Source organism: Anser cygnoides, chromosome 2 (genome assembly GCF_040182565.1).
Source record: "Anser cygnoides isolate HZ-2024a breed goose chromosome 2, Taihu_goose_T2T_genome, whole genome shotgun sequence".
Taxonomy (NCBI): domain Eukaryota; kingdom Metazoa; phylum Chordata; class Aves; order Anseriformes; family Anatidae; genus Anser; species Anser cygnoides.
Window position 1 is genome coordinate 21,627,048 of NC_089874.1, and position 25,382 is coordinate 21,652,429.

The 25,382-nt window shown below is 35.9% G+C and overlaps 1 protein-coding gene across 5 annotated transcripts in view; it reads right to left on the bottom strand.

Moving 5' to 3' along the window:
* Positions 1 to 4,418: 4,418 nt before the first annotated feature.
* Positions 4,419 to 25,382, bottom strand: part of SLC39A12 (solute carrier family 39 member 12) — a 34,909-nt gene continuing 13,945 nt past the window's right edge. For 4 of the 5 annotated variants that reach the window (XM_066991648.1, XM_066991647.1, XM_013172090.3 and 1 more), the window contains 7 exons: positions 22,911 to 23,082; positions 20,061 to 20,233; positions 18,610 to 18,762; positions 14,610 to 14,673; positions 11,599 to 11,757; positions 9,948 to 10,135; positions 4,419 to 4,650 (listed from right to left, as the gene is read on the bottom strand). In XM_066991648.1, the coding sequence (XP_066847749.1) occupies positions 4,522 to 4,650; positions 9,948 to 10,135; positions 11,599 to 11,757; positions 14,610 to 14,673; positions 18,610 to 18,762; positions 20,061 to 20,233; positions 22,911 to 23,082 (1,038 nt within the window). In that variant the 3' untranslated portion in view covers positions 4,419 to 4,521. Of the gene's footprint in view, positions 4,651 to 9,947; positions 10,136 to 11,598; positions 11,758 to 14,609; positions 14,674 to 17,318; positions 17,430 to 18,609; positions 18,763 to 20,060; positions 20,234 to 22,910; positions 23,083 to 25,382 lie in introns of all 5 variants that reach the window. The other variant, XM_066991650.1, reaches the window with a different exon arrangement.

Consider the following 25,382-nt stretch of genomic DNA (forward strand, 5'->3'; position numbering starts at 1 on the left):
TACTAGTACCGTCTGAGAATTTGCCCTGAAGTGAGCCCCTTCAGGACGCCGCAGAGACAGCTATAAAACCTTTGATCCTTTCTCTGCAGCCGTCAAAATGCCCGCTGCGGTATGGGGGAGCTGCAGGAAGGCCTCTCGGAGAGAGCTGTGGAGCTACCCTGCCTGCTCTGTCTCCTGTCATCTCTGCAGAGGAAGCAGCGCCAGCCCTCTGCGATTCCCGCACCCCCACCAGCTCCAGGATGTTGTTCTGCGCTGCCGGCGATGGGAGCTTGGCAGTGACTTCAATACAATGGGGCTGCTATACAGCGTCTCCTGTTGTGCTCCGGACCGTTATCAGAGACATAAAAGGAAGAAGGCACTTCTTACATTCCCCTGCATGACCCGCGGCAGCAGTGCTGCATGTGGATCTTTTGCTTCTCTGGGGAGAACGGAATGAAGGTGGCCCTAATAAAATAAATTACAGGAGTTTTTGTTTTGATTAAAGCCATTGTGTAACTACTGCTTGTATTTTCTGCAGTCACATTCCTAAGGCTGCAATCACAATAGAAGGCAGCTTATTTTTAAGATAAGACTTGACAACAGGTTACGGTAAAGCAAGAGAAGCTAATAACATTGACAAAGTAATCCCTAATTATAAAATTATCAGCCCTAATCCTCACTTTGGTGTAAACCTGTTCTTGGTTTCCAGATGCAGGCCAAACATTGTTACAATGATAATACACATTCTCCAATGCAATGGCAAAATGAAAGAAAAACAATCCAAATATATTTGCTAAGGGTGGGTTGCTGTATCAAAACCAACCATGTTCTCCTACATTAAAAAGGCATTTTTTTTGTCTCTGGATAAATGCCACCTTCCTGTTTAAAGCATAAAATACAACAGCAGAATAGATGGCAGTATTTAAAACATGCAGATGAGCTCCAGAAACTTTCTAAGGGCATTGGGATAGCTGGCTGCAAAGAAGGTACTATTTATCTTAAGAGTCACTGGGTAATGTGTAACATATACAAAAAAAAAAAGAGATGTACAAAGTCAAATCTCTTATGCTTAGGATCCCTTATAGTTTGGAGCTGGAAGCGTTTTTTATGAGGCCTTCTACCACTTAACTTCCAGGAAAAGATACTGTAGCAAACAAATTCTTTCAACCTTCCTTTTTCTCTCATTTTCTGTGTATGTAGGAAAGCAATTTTTTTTTTCATCATGAAAGTGTCTGAAAACTAAGAATAGATGAAAGAGAGAAATACTAACCCTCTTCTTGCAGAAAAAATCCTGTATCTATAGATTCATATATTTTAGGGTTTCAAAGGAACATTATGATTATCTAGTCAGAACTGCCTGACAGGCTGTAAAACCTCACCAAGTAATCTCTCCATCAAGCACATAACATCTGTTTGAGTAATTGCATACCTCTTAGAGAGATACCCAGCCATGATTTAGAGGCTGCAAGTGATGAAGTTCTGCAGCCCTTACTCAGGATTTGACTCAATGAAAACATTGGCATATTATGCTCTCTGTCTGTTAGGTTTGGAGGAACAGAAAGAAATATCTGGCTTTAAATAGAGCCTTGTTTGAAATCTGTATGAATAAACTCTACAGCATTTAAAACAAACAAAAAGAGAATGCATCGTAGGAATACTTTTGTACCACCTTCCCTCTTGCAAGGACACAAAACCATATTCTTCTCTCTTTTTTCTTGGGCTTTCCAGAGAACTTTAACAAAAAGATGAATCCTTCAGATTTAAACTGATCTAGTTTTCAAATTCAGTGACCTATAAAATAGTTTCCAATACCCTGTAAAATGCATCGTTCCTGAAATACAGTCTAGTTTTGCTTTATGTCTGGTAATGCTCCATCTTCAGTATCCAATTTTAAACATACTAATGCCAGGAGAATTAAAGCAGAGTAACCAACTTTAAGCAGAAGCAAAAGTTCTCTCATAGGTACTGTAAGAATTCAAACGTCTATGGGCTAATGAGACTGGGTATTCAGACTTGGTACCAAGTCAAAATGGTGACTGAATTGCTCACGTACTGATAAACACCACGGAAACACGACAACTCTGCAGCAGAAATAGAGTAACTGGCATTCTGATTGATGCATTTGTGCATGAGGTGAAAGCTGTATGAATACACTTGCTTGTTTAGTGTGATGAAAAAAATCTGATAAATATATATGTAGCCAAAAGATAGTATTTTCTGAATGGATTGATGCAAATACAGTGTGCTCACAGATCATGTCAGGATGTGAACCCATGCTTGTATGCAACTTTAAAGAACACACTGCCAGAAATTACTTGCCCTCTCTCTGACACATTGATGATAAAAAAATATTTCAGAATATAATAATATTGCCAAAACATGATCATGTCGGTAATCTTGTTTCCTGTTGTAGTGAGCATTAAGCATATATAAACAAAGTACAGTAGCTCTGCTCTTTGAAATAACAAGTTTCCAATATTCATTTGCACCATCTGATACAAGAATAGATTTTGCTTACGTCCAGTGGTGTCCTTCTATTGCTTGAATTGACTGCCACAGCTGAAGGTCATTGAATTTGTGCCAATACAAACAGATGAAATACTGGAAAAACATTAAAAAAAAAATCTTACCTTCCTAAAAACAAGCACAAACTCCTGAAAAACGAAACCTTTGAAAAGAGAAGCATCAGCTAGGACTTCTCAGCTGACTAGGCAGCTTTCAAAGTTAAACCCACAGAAAAAAGCAGTCATAATATTTGCACATCTACATAAAACAGGTTTGTATTTTACTTTGGGACTTTAAACAGCTTGGTTCATTTCCCTAGCCAGATAGAAACTTCCTGTGTGACCTTGGATAAATTGTTTGTGACAAGGTTTTTGAAGGTATGTATATGTACACTTAGATGTGCATTGGGGTATTTGCTAGAGATTCCCAAAATTTACAGGCACTGAAAATGAGTACATAGCTACCTTTAAAATGATCTAAGGGTGGCCTGTGGAGGACCAGGAGTCCACAAGCCCATGAACCTAGGCTGTTCTAAACAATAAAAATCACACTTATTTTCATTTTAAATTTTGATGTTAAGGTAGTGTGGTGCCCATGAAGCCTTTGAGAACTGACACTGCTCTAATATAGAGTCTGATCTCTGTAATATGGGAATAATTGTACCTTCAGTAGAAGTTGTGAAATATATGCACAAAACATTCTGAGAGTTGAAAAGTATCATAATGTAGCTGTTTTTCAAAGTTAATTAAGACAAGGAAGAAAAGTATGCACCTGTTTGCATAACGAATATAAGTTCGTTCTGTAACTTGCTCTCCTTATTAACACACATGAGAGAAGGGAGAAAAAATGCGCCTCAACTGTCCTATAAAAGCATAAATTAGGTAGGGGAGTATTCCTTTTGCCAAAAAATGACAGCATCTTGGTAATAGAAATCACAGAGCTGAGTGCTGCTCAGTACCTCCTGGAAGCTGCTCAGCACCTCAGAATCAGGACATAATCTGTATATTTGTTTCAGGCTTGATTCTGTAACACAAAATTAAATGAGTCATCTGTAACTTACGCAGAATTCCCATGAAATCAAGAGGACTAATTACACAAAAATCACTCAGTTAGAAGGAGTCAGACCCTAAGAGAGCAAAACTATATACACTTTAGACAACTGAAAAAGTTCTTTGCACAATGCACATCGCATTTGTATGAATAAGCTAATTGCTGGCTGGAAGGCACTATTGGAGTTTATTAAACATGATGGCTCAAAAGCAACATCTGGCTCAAGGAAACCCTTGATTTGAGAAGGCTGGAAGGGATATTGGGGAAGAAATCCTTTCAACTTTTCTTATAATCTTTCTCAAACATCTGTCAGGAGTGGGAGCAGAAGGTGGTTACTATGACAATTATTATGGTCCAGTGCTTGACTGTCACAATTCCATCATATGTATGACAAACTATGCGACAGTCAGAAAAGCACTTACACTCATCATTTTTTACCTACTACAGTGGACCAGTGATTTACGACTAAGAAGGATCATTATGCTGGCAAAATAAATAATGAAGATACTATAAAGAGATTGCTGTATGCATTTAACAGTTTAGTTTTGTTATACTTTTTAGTTTTATGTAAATACATTTATTCCTATGAGGCAACAAACTTTTCTGTTTCAAATTATTCAAATATGGTTAGTCCACTTTAATTATTGCATATAAAAGTGTTTTATTCTTTCTTCAATCAGACTGGCAGAGATCACTTAGAGCATTCAACTAGAACAGTCTCAATAAAAAACTAATCAAAAGCTCCTGTGAGTTTGAGCATGGGATCTGGTAAACTCAGTAACAAATAAAACATAATTCTAAACATTCATGTCTACAAAAAAAAAAAAATCATCTGAACAATAAGTTAATAAAGTAAAATAGTTATCTACTGTTCAGATATAAAAATCCCAACAGCTTAATTTATATATCACTGTAACAGACATGACAAAACTGTGAATAATGCTATCCACTGTTGTAAGTGGTACTTCAAGATTTCTGATGGAAAACTCATATTTTAATTTTCTGTTCATATATAGCCAAAAGTAAGAGGCAGAGCCAGCCTAATAGTAATCCAAGGTTCTGTAGGAGAAACATCAACCAGGGTCGCCGTGTCTGAATATGAGTCATTTCAGGAAGCTAAAAAAAGAATAAAACACCAGAATGAGAGCCAGATATATTCATCTCTGGGAAAAAAAGTCTTATGGGAAAACAAGACAAACTTCATTAAAAAAAGAGTTTCAAAATACTGTGTTTCTGAATATAGCTATTAATCTGTTGCATGTTCTGTACATTGTAATGACACAGATCTTGACTGTGAAATATTTAAATTAATAAAATTCTACCCATTTTGGTTCTTTTACTAATACCAAAAAGAAATATAAATGAGATTCCAAGATTTCTTAACTTCTCAATAGTTTTTAGTAATTTTATACAGCTGTCTGTAAGGAAATGCTTATTTAGTAAAATTAGTGATTCCCTTTTGTGGAAATAAACTAGTTTGAGTTATTTTGTTTCTGTACTATATATAGGGTCAATCCTGCTCTTTCTGAAATAACTGGCAGCACTCCTATTTACTTGGGCTTTGGTAAGTACATAAGTAGAAAACAGTTTTGTTTTTTTTTTAATATGCTGGAAAGTAAATACCTTTAATATTTTTCTGTGAAAGTTTTAAATCAAGTAAAAGAGCAGCAGCTGTTTATAATCATATTAGAAGCTACTTACATGTTGACCTTCCACCCTACGTGATCTTTTATCGAAGTTTTAAACAAAATGTATGTCTCAATAGAGCCTGTGAAAATAATGCCTTAGGCTCAGACTCTTAGTATTCATGTATTGTGTATTGTGGACACCAGGGGAGATACTAACAACTGCTGCTATTTTCGCATCCATTTTGGAAATAAAGATAGAGTAACTGCCTGGCACTGCACTTTTTAATTTTTATTTTTTGGTGTTGTTTGTTTTTGTCTATTTTTTTGAGAACTTCAAAACAAATTAAAATATGCGAAAAATTGAGTGAGTTGTCCTGGCACTTTCCCATTGCTTTGCCTTCCTGCTCCACTCACAGCCTATGCTGGAATGAAGCCACTTATTTTGTTTGCTCTTTTAGAGCCTCCTCACGCTGTAACAGCATCAGCCACTGGGAGACAGTGGAGTGGTGCTGAGCAAGGAGGCTGATGGGGCACATTTACACCTATTTGCTGTTATGCTCGTCCTTCCCTCTGTCGGAGTGGGGTCTCTGGGTCTGCTTCTTTGGCACTCCTCTTTCTTTGACAGTTGATATGGGCCCAAATGAAGGCTTTAGAGTGAAAAATCTGCCCACACTTTAACATTTTGCCTAAAAATAACAGGCAAACCCAGAAGCCTTAAATCTTTGCAACTACTGGGCAGCAGTTTAAATTATGGTACAAATCTGCATTTTAAAAACTCGTGCAGTTATATTTAACTTATATTTAAGGGGCTTCAGAAGCATTTAACCTAGAGCAAATGTAAACACCTCAGAATTCTGATGTAAATCAAAATCTGAACTGTCATCTTGTAAGTGTTCAGAGCATGTGGTTTTTGTTTTGTATATAAATAAAAACGGTTAATTACAGCTTAGGCCTGAATCCAGGCTTTCAGTCCAGACCTTTGTTCTTTCTAATTTATCTTTATAATCAGTCTATTTTATCTTCTTCCCCAGCACATAGATGAACAAGTTCTCTGACCATGTACAAGAGAAAACTTTTCCCCCTTCCACTGCAAAAGCCACTATTTTCTCTTATTGGTGTCACTGCTGACTTATGGTATACACATGGCAAAATAGGTTGCTAAGAAAGATTCAAAAAGGAATTCTCTGCAGGCAGTACCATTCCTGTGTCCAGTGCAGATCTCTACTCCCTCTACTTAACCTATATGCTTCTTAAAAAATGCACAGATTATTTTTATAGCTTTACCTAGTGTGACATCCCTGCTTATCTCTTTGAAAATAAAAGCTAACTGCTGCCACAGTATCAGTTATGGTTCCCCTACTCTTTGTGAACTTGCATGCACAGAATGTGTGTGGCACAGCAGGGAAATGCTTCCAGTTGGGAAGCATAAGGCTATTCCATTGGCAGATGCGCAACACCAGAATTTAACAGCACCATAACCAAGCTGTTGGATGCCATCACACTTGCTAATGCTTGAAGTCTGTTGGAGGCCAAAGAGTTACTGTTAACTGAAGGACTACTCTACTCTTACTTCAGCTTATATTTTTATCATGAGTACAGGAAGAATTAGTAAGCACCATGCTGACTGAAGGTATGAGGGCTCTAAGCCATGGGCTGGTTAAACACGAGTTCTACCAAGCTGGGGCACATATGGTATGGCTGTGCTGTTGTGCCACAACAGTACAATAAGCCTCTTTAAAAATACCCCTTTGTCTCCAAAATCCAAAAGATAAGTTTAAGGTTAGTCAGAGAAAACTTTAGTTAGGTGCCTCAGGCAGGGAGTGGTTGGCTAGCTCACATTTCTTTGATACCTTTATTCTCTTTCTTGCTTCTATCTTCCACCTTCCAAATTAGACAGTAATTTTTTTTGGTCAGTAACCATATAAGCCTATAGGATTTGATCTCCCAGTCCTTAGGGTTTAATACAATACAGGTGAATTCATAAATATTTATCCATAATGGTTACTTCATAGATACTCATTCAAAAGGCTGATTAAGGATTTGCAGGTTTGTTTCTCAAGAGGAAAAGAGGACGTTTTATCAAAGAAACAATTCATTAGGAGTGAGTTGGTCTGTTCCGCTCCATGTATCGATGTCTCAAGTTTTGTTTCAGATTAAATGAATGTTAAAGAAAAGATATGCTTTTGATGAAAGGATCTTTGGAAATAGTGCAATGATATGATTATAGTTATGACCTCTAAACAGAGGGCAAGCACAAAAATCTCACTATACTTTTCATAAAAAGCTGCTTTTCAGGGGATTTAATTTTGGTTAAAAAGAATCTAAAGACATGATATTATGGGTTTTCACTTACATGCATATCTTGAAGCCAACAATCAGTTCACATTGTAATATTTCACCTGTGCATACACATTTGCAAATCAAAATATTCCTCCCTTCTACCTTCCCTAATTGCTATGAAGATGAAAAATTTTGCAAAATTCCTTGGGGAAAAATGATGAAGGCTATAAATCATTTTATCCATTGTCCTTCCCCTCAGATTTTTAAAATGATTAGTCTATGCTGCTTATTAATGGAGCTAGAATGCCATTTTTAGGAATGAAAAAATATTTAGTTAAGCACAAAAGTAGTTTTGTACCAGCTTGATTGTGCAGCAAGCTCACAGTGCTGTCTTGTGACTGAACCTCCCTCTCATATCCCTCAATGTTCCACAATGCAGAGATCAGTGAAACTGTTCAGTCTTATTTAACTAACACAGGAAGTATGTGAAAGTCCATAAAACAAATTCTGAAAATTATAGTTATGCTTTGCACACCCTTAGGTGTTTGTACACCTTTGGAAGGAACATTGATGATTGCTGTTTGTTGATGAGAATGCAACAGAGAATGAAAGTTATTTGCATGCAGAAAATTGAAAAACATATAAAGCATGGCTGATCATCTTTTGAGATATACTATACAAACACATGAAATTTTTCAGATCAATAGATTCCTGCCATGCTACAGGAATTTTTTGAAATAAAATAATATCTGTGATACTTAGCACTTGCACTTTTGGCAAACAGATGAGCAACCCAATGGCAGTTCTTTTGACAAAATGCAGAGAAAAACTGATCGGAAGCCCTACTGTTCATAGCAGGGAGGTGAGGGAAGTAAGATCTTTCTCTTTCTCTCTTTCTCCTCCTCACATCAAGAACAAGGTTACAGTGTTGAGCTGAGAACAAGAAAAAATGTGCACCCTCTTTCTGCATAAATTTGTGTATTTTCTTGGGCTTTACATCTGGCACATTGCTTTGAAGACTTGGGAAAAAATGTGGTGTTGTTCTAGGAGCTTGATCCTCCTGATCCTTCTCTGAAGGAAAGATATGACTAAGTCCTTAACCATGTTAATAAATCCGTGCCTATTATTCAATAGGAAGGCAGCCTCACCTCCAAATTTCTCTGTGTCAGAAGAAGATACACAATGGTATCTTGGTACACAATGTTCTTGTCTGTTATTCACTACCTCAGTCAGGACGGTTGAAACATCCACAATCCTCAGGCATTCCCTCATAAACTCTTAGGAGCATTTTATATTCACATTACTTATGTTACAGTAGGAAAAAATGGACTATAAAACACCCAAGGTCTAAGGCCAATGATTACAAGTAGATTTTTTAATGGGTTATAATACTAACGTGGCATATGAGGTTTCAAGTATAATTCCTGAACCTGGCAAATGATATCATAGGCATGAGGTGAGGGGTGGTAGTAAACAAAACAGAGACAGCCAGATTTGGGAAAGGCGTGGTAACAGTTTATGAGGAGAGAAACCTTTTTTTTTTTTTTTTCAACCTCTGGACCTAATGACTCGATGTACTCAGTCTTTGTTCAGAAGCTTGAAAACAATTTTATCTTAACATACATTAGTTAAAGAGCCATGTGACACTTAAAATTATAATAATCTAGCAAGGTAATTAAGTTCTGTGTTATTATGAGTGTAACGTTTAGGCATCTCTTCAGTAAATTATGTGTCCTGAGACATGAGTGACTCCACTCTGTTCTTCCACAGCCCTTAGGCCTCTCTCTCCCAGTTCTCTCTCCCAATTTTTTTTTGTCTTCAGATTTTATTTTTGTATAGTTAGATCATTGCTATTGAACTGGGATTATAAAAAATGATGGAAAATATGAAAAAAATAGACAATATAATAGGTTTTTAATTGCTTAGGAACTCATCCAAACCTCTCTGAGATAGAAAGGCAGGCCACAGAGAGCACAGGATAAGCATCTTGCATTTTAGTTCAGAAACTGCAAATTCATGTTGAAATAATGGATGAAGAATATACAGAGAAAAAAAAAAAAGTAACAAGAAAAATGTAACCAAATATAACCAAATTATTCAAGATTTAAAAACAAAAACAAAAACAAACAAACAAAAAGCAAAAAAAACCCTGCAGGTTCAATTTTTTTTAATGTTATTTTAAGTTATCTTTAAGCAATTCTTCCAGACCTAAATATATATTGATTTATATCAATGTATAAATCCTCTTTTAAAAGTCCTCTATGCCTTTCTCATATGTTACTCTCTTTATAGCCTTTATTTCACCTTTTTATTACTAATCACACCTGTAATGGCAGTTACACCAAATAAAACCAGGCCATTGATCTAAGCACTGTACACATACATGGCAGGTGTGTTCTTCCCAAGAAGCCTATATGAATATTTTTTTCCTCTAAGTTCATCTGACACTCATCTGTAATGTGGATATGTTAAAAAGAAAGTATAACAATAGGCAGAATTTCTCACCATTTCTGCTAAAGATAAATACAAGAACATCCCAGCGGTAACTGTAAAAATCCAGTTTTGAATGCATGGGTCAGTTGAAACAGAAAGGCCAATATAAAGCCCTAAGAATGCTGTTAGTGCACTTATAAAATTCATCAAAATTGCAATCTTTGTGGGGAGCCCAGTACTTAGCAGCACAGCAAAATCTCCTGCACAGAGAAAAAAGAAGACAGAAAAATCATTATTTAGCTGATAAATATATTTCTAGGATTCTTTGTAATAAAACATGAAGTAAAATAATTAAGATATGTACAAAGAAGACAGTGAAGGATGGAGGACTGCCCTTAGATTTCTATAGAATTGGTTATAAACTCAACCTGTATCAAAAAAATAATAATAATAATTTGTATTTGTTTAGCTGTTCCTAAAGATAGCATACAGTATACAGGAGTGGCTTCTGTTAGTTCTCGATGTTCTGTGATATTTCCAACTTGGATACATGCAAAAGTGAAGTCACATGCTTTCCCAGAGTTTCTAAATCTTTCTTGATTGGGAACTTGCCAGTTAAAATCATGTGAGTATATTTACAAGGTCTTTGAGTGCTTTACAGGTGCTGCAAGTCAGAAAAAACTATTTCTGTCTGATTCCAGATTGAGTTCAATTGCACTGGTTTTAGATTTTTTAAACTGTACATCAGAATCCTATCACATATTTTTCCTTCTAAAATAAATGATCTTATAAGAGGCCCACAGCAATAGATTGTAAAAATTCTTCTCTATCCATGTGGAAATATGACTTAGACACTGTGGTACCATTGCACCAGAATTAAAGTCTGGCTTTGGAGTTAGGTATTCAGTACTTTTACATTTTCTTTGAAATTTAAACAAGAGTTACCAGTTTTACAAGATTTCCCCATCCCACCTTTTTGTTTGGGGAAGTTTTCTACAGAGACAGCAAAAGAAATCTCCAGAAGGAAGGAGGGAAGGAGGGAAGGAGGGAAGGAGGGAGGGAGGGAGGGAGGGAGGGAGGGAGGGAGGGAGGGAGGAAGCTGAACCTAAAGTTCTCAACTCAGTCTTGCCATTATATGTATGTTAATCATCACAACGTCAGGAACAACTTCAGCCATACTGAAAGATTTACAATAAGGCGATAATTGGGGAATTTTTTCAATAGAACTATCTTACTGTCCTGTCTGCTTGTAAAATAGGTCATACATCTTCTTTTATTATCTTGTTATTCTTGATTAGTAGCAGGAATGAGGGTAGCCCGAAGGTTGCATTGTTAAATAGCTCTGCTGCATATTAAAACTCGGATAGGCCATTGTGTCAGGAATGCTTGTTCTTGCACACATGGCTCTTTCTCACAACTTACTATTTTTTTTGTTTCTATACACATGAGAATAAAGGGCAACTCTGATCTGACACCATTTACATCTGAAGAAGGTGAGATGAGATGGTAGCCAATATTTATGGCAGAAGTCTCCTTTTTGTGAAGGGGAAAGAGAAGTACATAACCTCTTCATATACCCATCTGATACGTTCCACCTCACCCATTAAAGTTCATGATGTTATAAGCAATTTCTACTGACGTCATACAGGAAAGAATTCTGTGGAAAAGTTGTAACTACAAAGCCAATCAGGAAATAGGAAAAATACACATATATATTTCTTACCCATTTCATGAGGAATTTCATGGCATAAAATAGCAATAGTTGTTGTCACACCTGTTTCTGTTGAGGATGAGAAAGCTGCTCCTATTACCAAGCCATCAGCAAAATTGTGAAGACTGTCACCTACCAGAACCATTATTGCTAACAAGCTAATTTTCTTACCTAGGAAAAAGGAAAAAGAATCAAATAACAAAAAAAGCCCAGAAGTTTAAACATAAAAAAGTATTGTAATTTTTGCTAGGTTAAAATTTATTTATTTATTTATGAATTCACATATAACATCATGAAAAGTCACAACGGTTAGAAGACAATAGTGCTTGTCTGTTCTGTCCTTGAAATTATACTTCCTTCAATACACTTGAAATGAAAAAGGAGATTGTAGAATAATTTAGAGATTAAAATACCAGGAAGATTTTTTTTTTAACTTTTTTTTTTTTAGGTCAACTCTTTACACAAAAAGCTAGAGTTCAGTTTGATTCCAATTTTATGATAAACCCTAAGTGTTTCCATACTCTTTTTTTGGTTGATGAAATTCACACAAGTTTTCCTGCATCCTAGATTATTTTTTTCCTTAAAACTGGGAGGTTTTCCACCATCACTCTCAGAATTGCACAGTGCAATGACGATGAAGTCTCATGCAGCTGATCATTTTGATACTGTAAAGCATTTTAATAATGAGTTATATTTTCAGGGTCTGTTTTTTATGAGATTGTATTAAGTGGAAAAATAGAGATGAAAGGCAATAAGCCCCAGAGTGTCACTATTAGCTCAGTGTCACAGCATGTTCATTTCTAACTTTTGTTCCAATCAATTAATAGCAGTTATGCTCATAGTATTCCTGTCTACAGCATCACTCTTGGACGCAGATGGCTGTTTTTCCTTCCCATACTGTTCTGTGAGCTTAGTGTGGAACAGCACATTTGATGCTCATGACATCAAACCAGACTTCTTGAGAGGAACGGCGCTACTGGTGATACAAGTACTGAAATCAAGCTAGGGAATTGGACAGTCTCTCTGTCTAGCCTGTAAGCCAGACAGCTGGGTAGCATGCTGAGCAGATTCATGACGAGGGATTTTTTCTCTTCAAGTAGCAATGAAGCTCAATATTTAGGCTCAATGTCTAGGCTTTGCAACATATTTCATAGGCTCCGCTATTTTATACACAATCGTAAAAGCAGGGCATTAGAAAATGCCTCTCAGGAAACTTATCCACCTTACCTCTATGCAGAATAGACAGCACACTTTGCAGAGGGTTGCTTTTATGATTGAAAAAGCAGGCTCACAATTTGGACCTTAAGCATCATGTTTTTTCGTGGCCCCACACAGACATAATATGACAGTCTAAGGAGGTATGCAGAACCATCTGAGTATTGTTATTACATGGTTTTACTTCAGTAATGTTTTTCCAGAGATGACCATTTTATAGTGATGGGGGAGATGTTTTTCTTACACAAACTGGCTAGAACTGAAGCTTTCAGACTATTATAAAAAATAATAACAAAAATAAAATAAAAAGAAAAAAGAAAAGCCAACACACTGCACATAAAAGCCTAACAACTGTATTCAGAAAATCCTGCCCAGTTGCCTGGGAGCTCTGCGGGTTCAGAAAAATTGGCAGGCTTGTTAGATTTTCCTGCCAGCTTACAGAGCCAGACATGGATGTCCCCAGTTTGCACAGTTCTTTCTAAACACTATAGGCAGTTTATAATCAATAGTGCAGAACATGAGTTACAGAGAAGTAATAGATTGCTGCACTACATTAAGTTTGTGACTTGTAATAAGCACTGGTGAAGTCGAAATCAGGGTCTGCCCTGAGATATTATTAGTCTCTTTTACTCAAGTAGGTGATTGTTGAAAAAGACGTAGTATAATTACTAGAACTCATTCCAGTGTGTTGTCTATAATATAACAAAGGGGTCAGGTTAACATGATGGAGCAATTGCAAATGTAAGCATCGTGAACTTACTTGACTGAAAGTTAAGAAGATTCACATATAAACAAATCTGAATGCTTTTCTTCATTTACTTTCAGCCTATTTTAAAGCAACTTTGCTACTAGCAATTAACTCCCCTGAATTATGTTGCTGCAACTGTAACTATTAACTATCAAATTACTACCGTAACTATTTCTACAAAGCCTCTTCTTAAACAATCCTAACTTTATTTTCTCTGCTTAAATAAGAGGATTGATACTCATAGCAAATTCTCTTCCATAATTTTCATAAAGCTAATAGGTGCAGGACTACCACCAATGTTTTTAAAGTTTTGAATAAGAGTTTAAAGCAAATACTTATCGATACCACCAAAGCAAAGAATATAAGAATTACTTTGAAGCTCTCTGAAGAACACAGGTTGTCCTAAAACGGAGCCAGAGAGCCAGCCTGAGTGCAGAATTCTATACATGTAATAAATCGCTTCTGGTTTAAAGGGGCTATTGCTTTACCATGTAAAAGAAGAAGGAAACAGGATTATACTAGTATAATGAGCAGAAAAAGAAAAAAGAAAAAAAAAAGAAAAAGGAAAGGAAAGGAAAGGAAAAAGGAAAGGAAAGGAAAGGAAAGGAAAGGAAAGGAAAGGAAAGGAAAGGAAAGGAAAGGAAAGGAAAGGAAAGGAAAGGAAAGGAAAGGAAAGGAAAGGAAAGGAAAGGAAAGGAAAACACAAAAATTACACTACCTTTAAAAGTAAAGGCCCTATCAAAGTTTACAATGATAAATATTTGGTTTATATTAAATTTTGAATGTTTCTTTTTAAGCAAAGGATTTAGAAAAAATAGTTTGGAACAATGAGTAAACAAACACTAAAGCATGGGCATTATAAGATTAATGAACTTCACAATTACAGAGTTGGCAGCTGTAAAGGTCTTTAAGAAGAGATTTAATTATGTAGCCAAGCACCATCAGATGTGGTGATGTAGCACATAGCAAACACTGAACTAAGCCAACTTCACACTTTTAATTCCATCTTAGGTCTTAAGACTTCTCTTATTGCTTGCCTAGCCTTTTTATTGATACTAACTTTTTGTGTTGATCACCTTATTGTCTGGAGGAACTTCAGTAGACTCAGAATCTTCTGGGCTTCTCTAATAAAAAGGAAAAGATGATCAGTGTTAAGTGGCTCTTCCAGCTGCTGCTACAAATATAGGAAAATATCAAATATATTCATGCATTTTGATATAAAGATAGCTGCTGCTTTTTGCATAGATACAAGTAAGATTATTTATTGGGTGCTGGCAGTGTGATTGATGCTGCAGAAACATAAAAAAGAAACCTCCCTTGATCAGAAAAGATTACAGTCTAATTGAGGTAAGAAGAAAGACATTCATAGGCACTGTTGTAACCCCCAAAAATCACATTTCTGCTTGAATACACAAAAATCCAAGCCAAATGCAGAACTAAAAAGAACATAATAATTCCAACTTTATCTTTCAATTTTGTCATAACAGGATGATTGTAGTTTCCTGGTGGATAGTGTGTCTATAGGATTTCCAAGGAAAAATGTGTATATACCAGAATATCCTTGGTGTTCCATGTTCTTCACATTTGCTCTGTGAAAACACAAGACTAAAAAAGATGATCATAGGTAGGTTTCACAATAGCTGCAAGTACTGTAGCTGAGTCCTACTTCCCTGCTCTTCCTGTTGCTTGTAAGGCTTTTCATTTTAAAAGCAGAAAATGCAGCATATGCAATTATTAAACTGTAGTCCATCAGGATGTGTTTTGTTTACATTGAGACTGAAAACTGTTCTGTCAAACAGAACTCTTGAAACACTTCCAGAAAATAGGAAAAAAAAAATAAAGGCGGGGGGGGGGGGGTACTTTTTTTTTTCCCCTTCATAGTGGCGCAACCTCCAGTGCCCTGCCTCTTGGCCTTTCAGTTTGGCTCTGTCTTGGCACCGGGCTTCCCTGGCCAGGCATAATAGCTCATGAGTACAGTCCACTGTGAGGAATGAAAATTAGCCTTATTTCACATGAGGAAAGAGCCAGTAGTTTTGTCCTTACCCCAGACAGTTAATCTGATGCATCAGCCCTAATGTTTAATTAACAGAGACTGAGAGACTGCAACTGTCGGAAGAGAAGTAAGAAGGTGAGGAATCTCTCTCTCTGACCGCTTAGCTTACTGGGGCTTTTTTTTCTGACTAGAGAAATTATTAGAGATTTGTATAAGGGTGAGATACACCAAAAATTATTTGTCTGAAACTAGAAAAAAAAAAAAAAAAAAGAATTTCTAATCACTATCCTCTCTCTTCACCCATCTGTCCCCCCCCCCCAAAAAAAAAAAAAAAAAACTTATTAAAGCTACTATGGCAGCCAGTGAAGAGTCAACAACTCTTTGTTGAAGTGAAGTGAAGTGAAGAGTGCTTTGTTAGGGTCAGCAAGCAGCACTCCAAAAACTATAGCTGGGGTGCGTACTGGCTGCAAAACAGGACATGTTTCTTGGCTGGTATTAGCTTGATTGAGAAGTGGGATTTGTGCTGTAGAGGCATGAGGAGGGAAAGGAAAGGATTTGTTTTTTAAATTCTAGATTTTAAAGGAAAAATAAAAGTCTTCAATTCCCATGATTGCAGCCAGTCGTATGAATTCCAGTAATTGTTCCACTTCTATAATATTTATCCACATGCCACTTCTTTGAACTCTGAGTCAAAACTGCAAGACTAATCACTGACCTGAAGGATTTATAAGCTTTTCTTAGTCGATCAGTGTTTTTCTTACTGTTACTCACATGGTTCTGAAAAATTGGCTGCTCTTGCACAAACTAGCTAAGTCAGGCTAGTTCATGTGATATACATAACTTAAAGTTGATCTTGCAGCTGAAAGGAATGACTAGATTGTTCATTACCATAAACAGGAAGCTATGACAGGGCTCACAAATTAGTAAACATTCTTCTCTAGGACGTTTGCTCTGCATTCACTTGACAATTTCCCAACCATGTTTCAGAGATATGAGACTCCTACCCATCACAAGTGCTTTTTTAAAATAGAGTTCACGCTATGGATGATCTTTGACTTAAATAAGCAGAAACCTATGCATCTAAGTATTACAAATAAGCTGAAGAGGTTGGTTGGAAAAAGAGAAAACAGGTTAAAAGGTATGAGTCACTCTACTTTGCAAAGATACATCTGTCCATACACTCTCCACAGATGGAGAGGAAATTACGTAATTTCTTATAGGCAAGCACTCTTCCCAGATATCCAGCTTGTTTGTATTACTCTTCAAATTTGTGGAAAAATATTCAAGAACATTCCAAGATTTCCTCTGTTCAGTAATTATAAACTTAGCTCTCACTGCAGAAAATCCTGAAGTTTTTCCCGTGGGAGAGTCTGCCCTTATATACTTTGAATATTAAATATTTTATATATTTTTATATTTTTTATATTTTATATTTGAATATATTAAAATACTCGCATATTTTGAAAAGAAGAGAGGAGTGAAATCTTCAAGAATTTGGTACAAATTCTCAACAAAAGGTAGTATGGGAAGTGTATTGTTATATTAATCTGAAACACAAGAGAAGTCATTGGAAAATTTTGTGTTTGAAAAGTATGTGTAAAAGCTTATTATAAGCTTCAAAATCTATAGATTCCTGACAATCATGTCATATAATAAAAGACAAATCAATAAAGACTGAAAAATAATACTGATTATTACATTTATTTGGTTCATTTTTTTGAGGAGCAGAGAAAGAAGAATATAAAATCAGGGAAGTATTTCACATTAGTAACCTACCAACTGTATGGTTGAAGTAGATTTGCCTCTGCCTGAATGTTCATTTAATTCAGATTCCACTGGAAGATCATGGGAATGTTCCCAGTGCCCATTAACTAAAGAAAAGCCCTGCTGAATGAAGATGCTTTGCAATTAGTTCTGAAACTCAGTGAACACAGGTGCAGTCTTTCTCAGCCGTTTATGAAAGTTTGGCATTTATAAGAATTATTTTTTCAAAACAACTATTAAAAAAAGATTGTTGGTTGGCATCAGAATTTCCTAATGTTTATTTGGTTAAAAAAAAAATAAAATAAAAAAAAAAATTGAATCAGATAAATCATAAATGACCATAATGTTTTGTTGAAATTTATTTCATCTTAAAGCTGAAGATTAAAATTGTTTAAATGTTTATACATTTTAAATATTTTTATACATGTTTAAAAAAAATTGTGGGATGATGATACATAATTCTCTCCAAGTATGTAACGTAAGTAAATATTTTTTTACCAAACCGAATATCACTATTATCAAAACATTCTCATTCTATTAATTTTGCATAATATTCTTATGGATAACTCGAAGATAGTGGGATCAGGGACTCAGAATTAAATGTCTAAATCGGGCCGGTCATTAAACACTCTCTGTAAAACAAAACAAGCAAAGGCTTAGCCTTCTTAAGAGACATTAAGATAGTCTCCCATGCTGAGAAACTTAACGAGCCATCACACAGTGTTACATTATATCCTTGTGCATAGTTATATTTTCAGACATCAGCCACACTGAAATAAAATAATAGAATTACTATAAGCATGGAACTGAGCAGGGAGGTATTATTAATATAAGATTGTGTCCTACTGACCACAACATTTATATTGGATTCTCAAAAACATTGGGATAGGGGTCAAAAACCGTTTGGAAAATTTAAGATATCATTCTTTAAAGCATCTTGTGCTTCCATCTATGTCTTTCTCCTCTTCAAACCTAGACTAGAGTAAATGATTATCATTACTGTTTCATATGGACATAGACTCTTCCCCTGTTCCACTGCTAGCCATAAGGTATGCTTACAGAACACATTCAATTAACGGTTTCTTTTTTGTTACAAATATATGGAGCACATTCATGGAGCATAAAAAATCTATGGAGCAAAGCAAAATAGAAATTGAAGGTCAGTCCGGTAGGAATAGTTTAGAAAGCTTCATTTCACTCATACAAGTGATAATTGCTTTCCACAGTCATCTTAACACTTTGGAAACTGTAAAATCTCTAAATGGAAAAGATTTGTAAAAGGATAAAATGTACAAAACTATACCTGATCACGTGGTGTTACCAAAAGAAAGAAACACTTTTCTATCAGAAAAAATCCATGAATTCCTCCAATTATTCCCAAAAGTTTCCATATATATTCTTTCCCCTCATAGAAATGTTCTACCTCTTGTACTTCATGTTTATGCAAACCAAGAGTCTAAAAAAAGAGATAAAGTAAAACATTTAAAATCAAAGTTCTTTTCCTAGAATAATGATCATGTGTTAATTCAATTTCTTCCCCAAATTTTCCACCTCTTTAAATTGTGCTTTGAGCTAATCAGCTGAATAGTAGGTGGATTAAATGAATTATCATGAGCTTCTACTACACTTCATCATCTTTCAGTGTTGAAAGCTGCATTATTTTCAGAAACAGTTTTATGAAATCGTCTTTTATACATTTTTGAGTATGTATTTTTGGAGTATATTGATCTTTACAGTCTAAAAAGTTACTTGCATCGTCTTCAGATGCAAACTTCATTCTGAAAATAATCTATAAGGCTTTCTGCTGGTGAGCATGCTTCCATTTTTTCCCCAGTAGAAGGGTGTAGTAGCCTTTCTTTGCATCTCTTCTGCAAGGAGGCACTTTAAAAGCTACTGGATATATCACTTTAAAATGGTGAAGACTACTTTCAAACTCAAAAGGTGTTTATTAAAAGAAATTACTTGTCTGATGTTCACTGAGAATTGCCTTCCTCCAACCACTCTCTCAGTCCATCTTCCAGAGATCATGTATAGAGTACAAAGAACATTTTGACCAGAATCTTGAGTGAAGGTGTGAAGATCTCTTTACATGACCAGTGGAAGTCTCCTTATAACAGTTGTGTCATATCAGAGGAGATTCAGTCAAAAATAGATGAATACACAATGGAAAATGTGGTTTTTTCTTTCATGCTATCCTATTCTTAGAATTTATTCTATGAATTTAGGAAAAAATTGTACCATTCATGTTATTACAGTTTAAGGCAGCAGTATTAACTTGGCTGAGAGCCCCTGGATCTCTGGAAGTATTTGCAGAGGAACTGTTGATGCCTTGTAGAACATTTGAACAATTTCTCCCAAAATGTATTAAAGAATCTCCCTCAGGATAGTATTTCATACTCGTCTGGAGAACCTGACTTGCACACAACTTGTGGGTTATCTGAAAAGTGTTTTTTTTTTTTTTTTTTTTGTGTGTGAAAATAGATACCTTATTTTCTCTGTATTAATCATTTATTGAATTCTGCTTCTTACTACTTGGAATTTCTCTCTGAACTACAAATTGTAGATGTAATTTGAATGTTGATAGTTGATTCATAGATTTCATGGAAAGCTTTATTTTTAATCAGATTAGCATTAGCCAGGTTTAAATGAAACTTTCCTCTGTGTGTGAATGTGTGTGCATGTGTGTGACTGTGTGTGTATGTGTGTGCGTGCTTGTGGGAAGATCTTAAAAACATAAATATTTGTATTACCTACCTGAGGAATAAGGTGTAGCAATGCATCTCCAGAAAGTGTCCCAACAGCCAAACCAACAAACAGCTGTAAAATGAGTGTATAGATTTCTTGACAGGAGTTAAATAAAATGAGGGTTGTACCAAACATAGATCCAATAGTAATAAGTAAAACTGCAACAGTGCTGTAACCATATTCTGTAGGGAAAAAGAAACAAAATAAACCAAGGAAACCTTTAACCATTCAGTATCTGTATTTGTGTTTGTATTTGAGTCTTTGTTTTGTATTTGTTTTTGCTTTTGAAGCTATGTTTTGCCACCTCTGTCTACAAGCACACAGAGAAGTAAATCACTGTGCTACATCCATTCTGCTAGTCATGTGTGATACAGATGACAGAGTTGGAAGCCTAAAAAAAATTAATTTTTTTTCAGACTTTACAGGTAATACATTCTAATATCTTCAAATTTCAGGCCTTAAGAGGCAAGTAGAGTGTGACTGTGCAGATTAGAGACACTTAAAGCAGCACAGTGAATGCTGGTCTGCATTTGTTCCCTGTCTCAACAGATTTGTGCTTGTTATCTTATGTCATCACCTGTGTATTTTTATAGTCAACACCACATTATTAACCAAACTATATTCAGTAAACAGACTGAGGCCTAAAACCTCAAATGAATGTAGGCATTTTGTTTAGGATCTAAGCATAAAACTTCTGGTCCGAATGTTGTTTACTAGTGTGTTGTGAGCATTTATTCCTTTAGTTATTGCATCAGGACCAGCAACCTATTTTTCCCAGGTTACTGGGATTTTTGAAAGGTTTCTCTTATAATTCTTGAAAGTTATATGCTGCTCACATTTCCAGCCTTTTGCACAACATGAATCCTGATTAATCTGTATGGGAGTCTTATGATGGAGGTAAAACTGATGAAAAACAGACATAAAGGAACTAATGCCAAAATATTCCAAAGCGTCACTTAATGTTTCACACTTTAATAGCACTGCAAGTGCTCAGCACCTCATAAAATCAGACAGTAAATTTCACAGATTATAGTAGGTTATAGTAGGTTATAGTAGATACTCATGAAAGGTCAGGCCTTGGTGACTTATCCAAAACAGCATAGCCTGTCAGTAAAATAGAACTGCGAATAAAATTAATGAGACTATGCTCAGGTCATTAGGTCACATGTACGTCAAACATGAAGCCCTTTGTTTGTCTGTCTCAAGCCAGAAAATCTCTGTGGTCATGGAAACCTTACTTAACCAAACAGCATGGGGAAAAGGGCTGTAGAAAGAGCTCTTACTCCTTCCACTATGTGTTTGAATAGTTCAGTTTTTCTCATCTACACAGATCTCTCACCTTTATGAGATTACTAAAATATTGGTGATTAGGCTGATAGTCTTAGAGTTGGGAGACTCTCACTCTAACTGTGAATCTGCTATGAACCTTGTATATGACCTGGATAAGTTCTTTACTTTGTCCCTTGATTCCCCATCTGAAAAATGGGCATATAAAACCAGTTAAGATTGCAAGGTGTTCAGGTAATGGGAAAAAAGATAACAAGAAAGAAGGACTGTCACCTTCTGGGGAGATTTAATGATTCACCCTATTTTGCATGTTTCTTACTCCTGTAACTATTCTTGGGATATACATGAATATCTTCCATGCCCTTATCTAATCTATTTTAATTCATGCTCATAAATTCAATTAATCTGCACACCATGGAATGATAGCTCAGCTCATTCCCATAAACTAACTGATGTGTCCAGCTTAAAGAACAGATATAATTTAGTGTTTGATAATGATGTTCCATAAGGATCATTGGCCAGCTAGGATATGAGAAAAGTTTACTAGTTCCTAATGGATCTAGTCATCTAGAGTTAGCAATGTAGGATAAAGGTAACAAAGGCACTGAGTTGTAGCCTACAAAACTTTTCTAGGAGCATCAAAAGAGATGCTCTCAGTGCAGGGGATTATTGTTACTCATTCCCTATTGCTCATCCCTGGCTCCCAAATGCCCTTCCAGAAATTAATGTTCCCTGCCATTGCACCAGCATACCTATGCATACCTAACCACTTCCCAAACTGTTACCCATTAAGAAAAATAAAATAAAATCATGATCTCAGATCAGATTCAGACTAGGGAATAGTCTGAATAGGGAGTAGAGGAGAAGCTGTATCAGCAAAACTGGTATCATGATTCCATATCCCTCGAAGCAGTGGCATGTGAGGGCTATGACTGCAACTGGAAACAATCTGTTCGATTACACACTAATTCAGTTCTTTTTCTAGTTCTATCACACAACTTCTGCTGCCCACATGATTGGCTTTCTTGTAGTTTTTCTTTTCACGATAGTATCCCCAAAGTTTCTCTGCTGTAAAATATCACAGTATGAAAATTCAGCAATGTGCACACAGAACTTATCTATATTAAGCATTTGCCACATCACTGTATAAAATGCCAGCTAATGTTACATTAAAGCTATATATAAAATTAGTGTAATGATTCCAGTATACACTTGGTGGAAATTGTGCAAAGCCACTGCCCAGCAACCCACTGATGAGGGCCTTCTGTGGCTCATCTGCAGTCCTCTTTGAAATGGGGAAAAAAAAAATCACCACCAAGCCTATCACACGTTAAAAAAGAATTCTGTCTAATATAAAATTGAAACCTTTGGATTCCTTCACTTCTCAATATAGTGTTATTATCTGATATGTATGCTATGAAATCAGAGTGAGAAATTACAGAGAACATAGATCTCATCCTGTTTTGGTTTAAGGTTAATAATGACTGAAATCTCTCCAAAAGCTAAGCCCCTGCACCCCTTCACCTGAGTTCGAACAACACTATATATACTGATAACAACAATGTAACTCACTTTCCAAAATTGTTGGTGGAAGCTTTGGCTGCTTGGATTCTGAAAGCTGACATGAACAACTTAATAGTTGCTGAATGATAGCTGGACTGATTTGCTTGAAGTGCTCCTTAGAAATGGATGAAGAACTATTTTTTAAAAATATCTTCACAAGTTGATTGGCAGAGAAACAAACCTATGTAAAAAGTATACAAAATTACTGAATATGTCACGTTTGCATTTAATGCTGAGGTGAAATATGCAATTGTTGAAGGACAGAGGGTTATACAACCTAGAAAAACTTGTTTTCCATATACGCTGTTCGGGTTAAATTATTTCAATAACTTCAATTGCTTCTAATTCTTCTTTTTCCCAATTTAAACTTGATACTATTTTATATTTCAGATAGACCAGAATCTTTGGTATGAAGCACAATTTCTACTGAAGCCTATTAATAGCATCTGAGGATCTGACACAATAGTATCTCTAAATGTTTTATTACTGTACATGCTAACAAAAATATTTTAATGCTAACACAAATCATGTTATTTGCTATTAGTGTAAAATTGAATGTCTTGCTCTGTATCAAGGCAGTACTGAATTTTGTCCAAGCTGCATGCTTGTATTTTTAGTAAGGTATGGGACTAAGCTGGTTTTCAAATTGTTTTAACAATGGCATATCACTTCAGGGTCAGTACACTAGATGCTACATACTCTAGATTTGATTTAAAGACTAAATTTTATTATTAGAGGCACACAAGAACTTAATCTACTTTTTGTTCTTTTCATAAAGTCTCTGTCAAAACTGGAAGTTTTCTTGTGAAGATTAATTTTGAAATATTTTCATGAAGAATTGTTTTTTCATCTACAAGTTGAAACTCCTGGTTAAAACATGAGCAGTTAGCATTAAAATAGTTCCAGTGAAAATTTCTTTAAGAACTTTTAGAAAGAAGTCCAGATCAAATATTATCTCACTTACAGGAAAAGTCTTCATTTCTTAATGTCATCTATTTTGTTTCTTTCACTTAAAATTGTCTGCAAATGACAATCAAGCAATCCCTAAATATTATTTTTCTAGTCACTGGAACTTGTAAGATGCTTAGATAATTTTTTGTTTGGTTGGTTAGTGGGTTTTGTTTATTTGTTTTTAGGGACAATTATTATTTTAATAATAATAATAATAATAATAATAAATGTGATTATCCTTTCTTTCAAATAACCTAATTAGAAAGCCAAGTCTTCCTGCCTTTGTTCATCCATTAGTAAAGTAAAATATGTCTTGTTGCTCACTAAGTTGAATGAATTGAGTACTGATACATTTAATCTGAATACCCCATTCAGATCTTCAGGTCAGTAGGTGATCTTGCTGCCCGGATTTATTCTGTCCTGCCTTCAAGCACAAGGACAGCAGGAAGAGAATTAGAGAATTCAGGAACTACTATATTAGAAGAATAGTTCAGTTTGTCTGTTCTAGATGGTTTTTGACTAAAAGTGTGCAACACCAATGAGTCATATCAACACTTGGAAGATTAGGTGATTATGAACAGCATCCCTCAAAGGTCAATACTGGTATAATTTAATGCCTTCATCAATGACCTGAGCGATGGAACAGAGTGCATCATACACACTCATGAAACCCTGTTGAGACAAGTAGTCAATATGGTGACAGGTATGGCTGCCATTCAAAAGGATCTTGACACGCTAAAAGCTGACAAGCCCTTCATGAAGATCAGCAAGTACAACCTAATGGCACCTCAAACAGAAAAAAAAAAAAAAAAAAAAAGCATCAGTAAAGGTTGGGGAAATCTAACTGTACGGGAGCTCAGCAGAAAAAGTCCCTGGGGTCCCGACCAGCAACTTGAACGAATCACCAGTGGGCCCTTGTGGCAATGAAGGCTAACTGCGTATTGGGCTGCGTTAGCAAGAGTGTAGCCAACAGGTAGTGGAGAATGATTGTTGCCTTCTATGCAGCACGGGTGAGTTCACATATGGACTATTCCCAGTCTAATAACCAGCAGAAGGAGAAAGATATTGGCAAATGGGGGAAGGCCACCAGGACAGCCAGGGAGCGGCAGCAAGGAGAGGCTGAGGACGCTGGGTTTGTTCACTTTGTAGAAGAGTTGGCATGCAGGAGATCTTCACCTACTTAATGGGGGTTATAGGGTAGATGGAGAGACAGCCTTCTCAGAGGTGTACAGCAAAAGGGTGAGAGGAAATAGGTATTAGATGCAGCAGGTGAAATTCCAATTCTTATTTAAATTTAAAAAAAAAAAAAAGGCAATAAAGCACTGGTGCAGGTTTCCCAGAAACCATCATTGGAGACATTCGGAATTCAACTGGACATGGCCCTGTGAAACCTGATTTGACTTTGATGTTGACCCTGTTTTGAGAAGGTTAGAGGAACCTATGATCATAAATCTTCATGTGATTTTATGATGATGAATTTTAAATGAAAAAAGCAAAATCTCATCTGGAAAATACACGCACACACACAAA